Source organism: Plectropomus leopardus, chromosome 5 (assembly GCF_026936395.1).
Source record: "Plectropomus leopardus strain MGB_pleo_1.0 chromosome 5, ASM2693639v1, whole genome shotgun sequence".
Taxonomy (NCBI): Eukaryota; Metazoa; Chordata; class Actinopteri; order Perciformes; family Serranidae; genus Plectropomus; species Plectropomus leopardus.
The window spans coordinates 16,543,202-16,546,494 of NC_142180.1; the positions used below are offsets into that span (position 1 = coordinate 16,543,202).

The following is a 3,293-nucleotide window of genomic DNA, read 5'->3' on the forward strand; positions in this document are numbered from 1 at the left end:
CGAGTGAAGTTATAGACATGAAGTGTGATCATTTCTTTGATAGTAAGTGCAAAAACTGTATGGTGCAATTAGTGTGTAGTGTGGATGTAGTGTGTATGATGTAATATTAGGAAGAAGTATCATGCCATCATCTCACAATGAGTGACAAAACAAACCTGTAATGTGTATCAGTCACGTCATGGCGAATACCTGTTTTACTTATCATGCATCCTTCATATCATGATACAGTCTCAACTATTTAAGTCAATTAACAGACACTGCTTAAGAAAACTGTGTATGTTTATTGTTAAGAATGAGGACACATTTACATTGTAGGGCATATACATTTACTTACAGCACATGTGTTCCAGAGTAAAGGAAATGGCATTTTCTTTTTAAATCTACATTAAAATATTCAGTATTGACATGTTGAGCATAACAGCTGGCGAGTAAATCGGTTTGTACAGAGGTGATTTCGAGTTTATTAAGTGACAGTGATAATTTTGTCTTGTCTGTTGAATCCAGTTGAACTACGGTGGCTGTGCAGGTAAAAAGAAATGAAAGGATGTTTCAGCATGAAGATCTTGGTAAGACAAAAGGTTCTACACCAGCTCACTTTACCAGGGGAACGTTAAACTATGAACTAAAGCTAACAAGTCACAGAAAAACATTTTCGATCCTGTTAGTGAAGGCTGTCCATCGTTTTCAACAACGTTGTTTCTTTAATAACCAAACTGACATGCTGGAGAAAAAATTAATGTTTTATCACGAAGCACAGGGGCAAAAGGAAACACATATCCAGCACAGGCAAGGGTGCTGATTCATTTACAGCTTAAACAAAAGGGGTAAAAATGTAACAACTTTTGTGAGACAAAATAAATACAGCAATTTATAAACTCCTGTACAGCCAGAAGCAAATTTATGATTTGGGGTTGTGGAGAAAATGGAGCATAATTACAGTTAAAAGGACCAAAAGAACAGCAAACTCTGATCAAGGAGAAGTTTGGCATCCACCTTGGAAAATCAGCATCCTGATGGAAGTCCAGTTGCCACAAATAAATGTTGATCATGAACCAAACAATCTGTGAAAATTAAAAACAGTCAGTTACAAAAGTGGCAACTTCACAGCCAATATCTAAAAAAAGGGTTACAAAAAGTTTGTAAAAGTATGCACATCCAGACAAAAAAAACAAAGGTGTTGGACAAGAGATAATACAAGACACAAAAAGAACACATACTACACTATACTCCAATAAACACTTACTTAAATTACTGCAAGGTGGGGCAACTGGTGGATCATTAGATAGAGTGGCGCCCCAAATACAGAGGTTTTATCCTTGCCGCAAGGCAATAAAAGCCCCCCCAAAAAATCTAACAAAAAATTACCACGAGGCGACATTATAAGCTCTTCACCATACAAAAAAACCCAAAAAAACACACACACACACACAAAAAAGGGGGCACCTGTCACATGTAGGCACCAGTGAACAAGAGTCAGGCTGAAGGAAGGAAAGTGGGCTTGCAAACAGATTATATAACATGCCAGATTATCATACACTATTCATTATTTTCACATTCCTACTTGAAACATTTGACTATGAGTGTAATTTGCAATTCTTCTCCTATAACATTTAGCTAAAGCCCCATGTTTTCTTCATGTCAAAGTAAACATTTAATGTGTGAAATGTATTTGTACAACAATCATTTTTGCAGCATCAGAACAATAACTTTCTTGTTGTTTAATGTAGGTCCCTTCTCATTCTCATTTTGATTATGACTTTAACCCCAAAACATACCCAAATCTAGTCAAAGACAATATAATGTGTTGCTGTGATTTGAAAATTCACATTTCTGCATCATGGATAATGTTTAAAGTTAACAGTGTCAGACAGTCAACAGTGAGATCTTTAAAGAATAAGGCTTGTGTTTATTGTTTTCTTTCATATTGTCAGTGCTATAAGATCAAACTCATTAGTCATTCACACAGTACTTTCTGACTTCCCTACCCTGCCTGTGACACCCCAAGCCCACTGATTTTTAATGAAAATGTAAATCTCCCATAATGGGTCACAAACATATTCCTTCTTCATATAAAATAATCCTACAACACTGGACTTTAAAGTGTTTCCTGAAGACATCGCAGCCTGTTCACCATCACATCCAAGCATTAAATGTCTACAGCTATAAGACCGGCATCGAGTCGATTACTCACAGGATCATGCAGAACATCATGAAGATGTTCCACAGAGCGATGAAGATCCGAAAGTACCGCAGGCTGAGCAGAAACTCTCTGATGTTGTCGCCTGAAAGACAGATTTTTATGGCAGAGCTTTGAGAACTGCATTTACACATGAGATTTCATGTAAGAGTTTGCAGGATGAGACTGGTTTAGCCGTTATTAATTCTATCTGCTCATGCCTAAGCACGATTTCTCCTTTTCCTTTCACACACACACACACACACACACACACACACACACACACACACACAAACCTGTTGTTGGTGATCTGGACTCATCTCCAAATCCTTGGGACTCCTTTCTTTTGCTGCAAAACATCCACAGTTAAACTCCCATTGACTGATATGTTTTATTACTATGAAAGGTTTTACACAGTGTGAGTGTAATGTTGATACTCACAGCTTGAAGTTCAGCACAGCCCCTGCATTCACCAATAAGGTCCTGTGGAGCACAGAGAGACAAACTGGTTGTCGACAGGTGATCATGTAATCTACCTGCTCAGCTGACGTTAGCTGGTGAGCTGGCATTAGCATGGAGCTAGCTTGTTGTTTAGCTTCACACTCCGCCATCTAACCGGCAGCACAGCGCACAATAACACACACAAAGAACATTTCGATGAAGTAAATGTATATTAGTAAGTGAAATACAACAGAAAACGAACAAATTACCCGAATATCAAGAGATCTCCGATCATTTTGTTCACATCACATCCAATTACATGAGAGAGACGCTCAACTTCCGTGTGTTCCTAAACGCAATCAGGAATGTGACCAATAGCGTTTCGCAGTGGACAGCCTGAGCGTTCTTAACCCTGATGCAGGACTGTCAGGTTGTTAAAGCCAGGTGTGTGTCTCCAGCGTTCTCCGCCAGTAAATGATTACGTGTCTTTGAATTATAACAAGAATAAATTCTTAGCCACGGCTAGAGGCATGAATGGGTTAAATGAAGTAGAAGTTGTACAGCATCTGAAATTCTTCTCCTGAAAGAATTATATTAGGGGAAAATAACAAGACAATTATTACTAGCGTGCGCCACCTGTTGACAAAAAAACGTAACAACAGGAGATTCAGACCTG

At 38.4% G+C, this 3,293-nt stretch overlaps 1 protein-coding gene across 2 annotated transcripts; it reads right to left on the minus strand.

Annotated features, from left to right (window-relative positions):
- Positions 1-261: 261 nt before the first annotated feature.
- On the minus strand, positions 262-3,021 carry smim7 (small integral membrane protein 7). 2 transcript variants are annotated; one of them, XR_015776594.1, is made up of 6 exons: positions 2,887-3,021; positions 2,618-2,659; positions 2,473-2,525; positions 2,192-2,282; positions 994-1,061; positions 262-518 (listed from the first exon to the last, which is right to left on the minus strand). XR_015776594.1 is itself a non-coding variant. In XM_042483895.2 (5 exons), the coding sequence occupies exons 1-5, from the start codon at positions 2,910-2,912 to the stop codon at positions 1,046-1,048; spliced, it is 228 nt and encodes a 75-aa protein (XP_042339829.1). In that variant the 5' UTR covers positions 2,913-3,018; the 3' UTR covers positions 262-1,045. The 2 variants fall into 2 exon arrangements, 1 of the variants encoding a protein (XP_042339829.1); XM_042483895.2 differs by having other exon boundaries at positions 262-1,061; positions 2,887-3,018.
- Between the last annotated feature and the right edge of the window lie 272 nt (positions 3,022-3,293).

Coding starts and splice junctions, on each gene's coding strand:
- smim7 (XM_042483895.2), bottom strand. CDS start 2,912: ATGATCGGAGATCTCTTGATATTCGG. Junction 2,660..2,886: donor GGAGATCTCTTGATATTCGG/GTAATTTGTTCG, acceptor TGTGCTCCACAG/GACCTTATTGGTGAATGCAG. Junction 2,526..2,617: donor GCTGTGCTGAACTTCAAGCT/GTGAGTATCAAC, acceptor GATGTTTTGCAG/CAAAAGAAAGGAGTCCCAAG.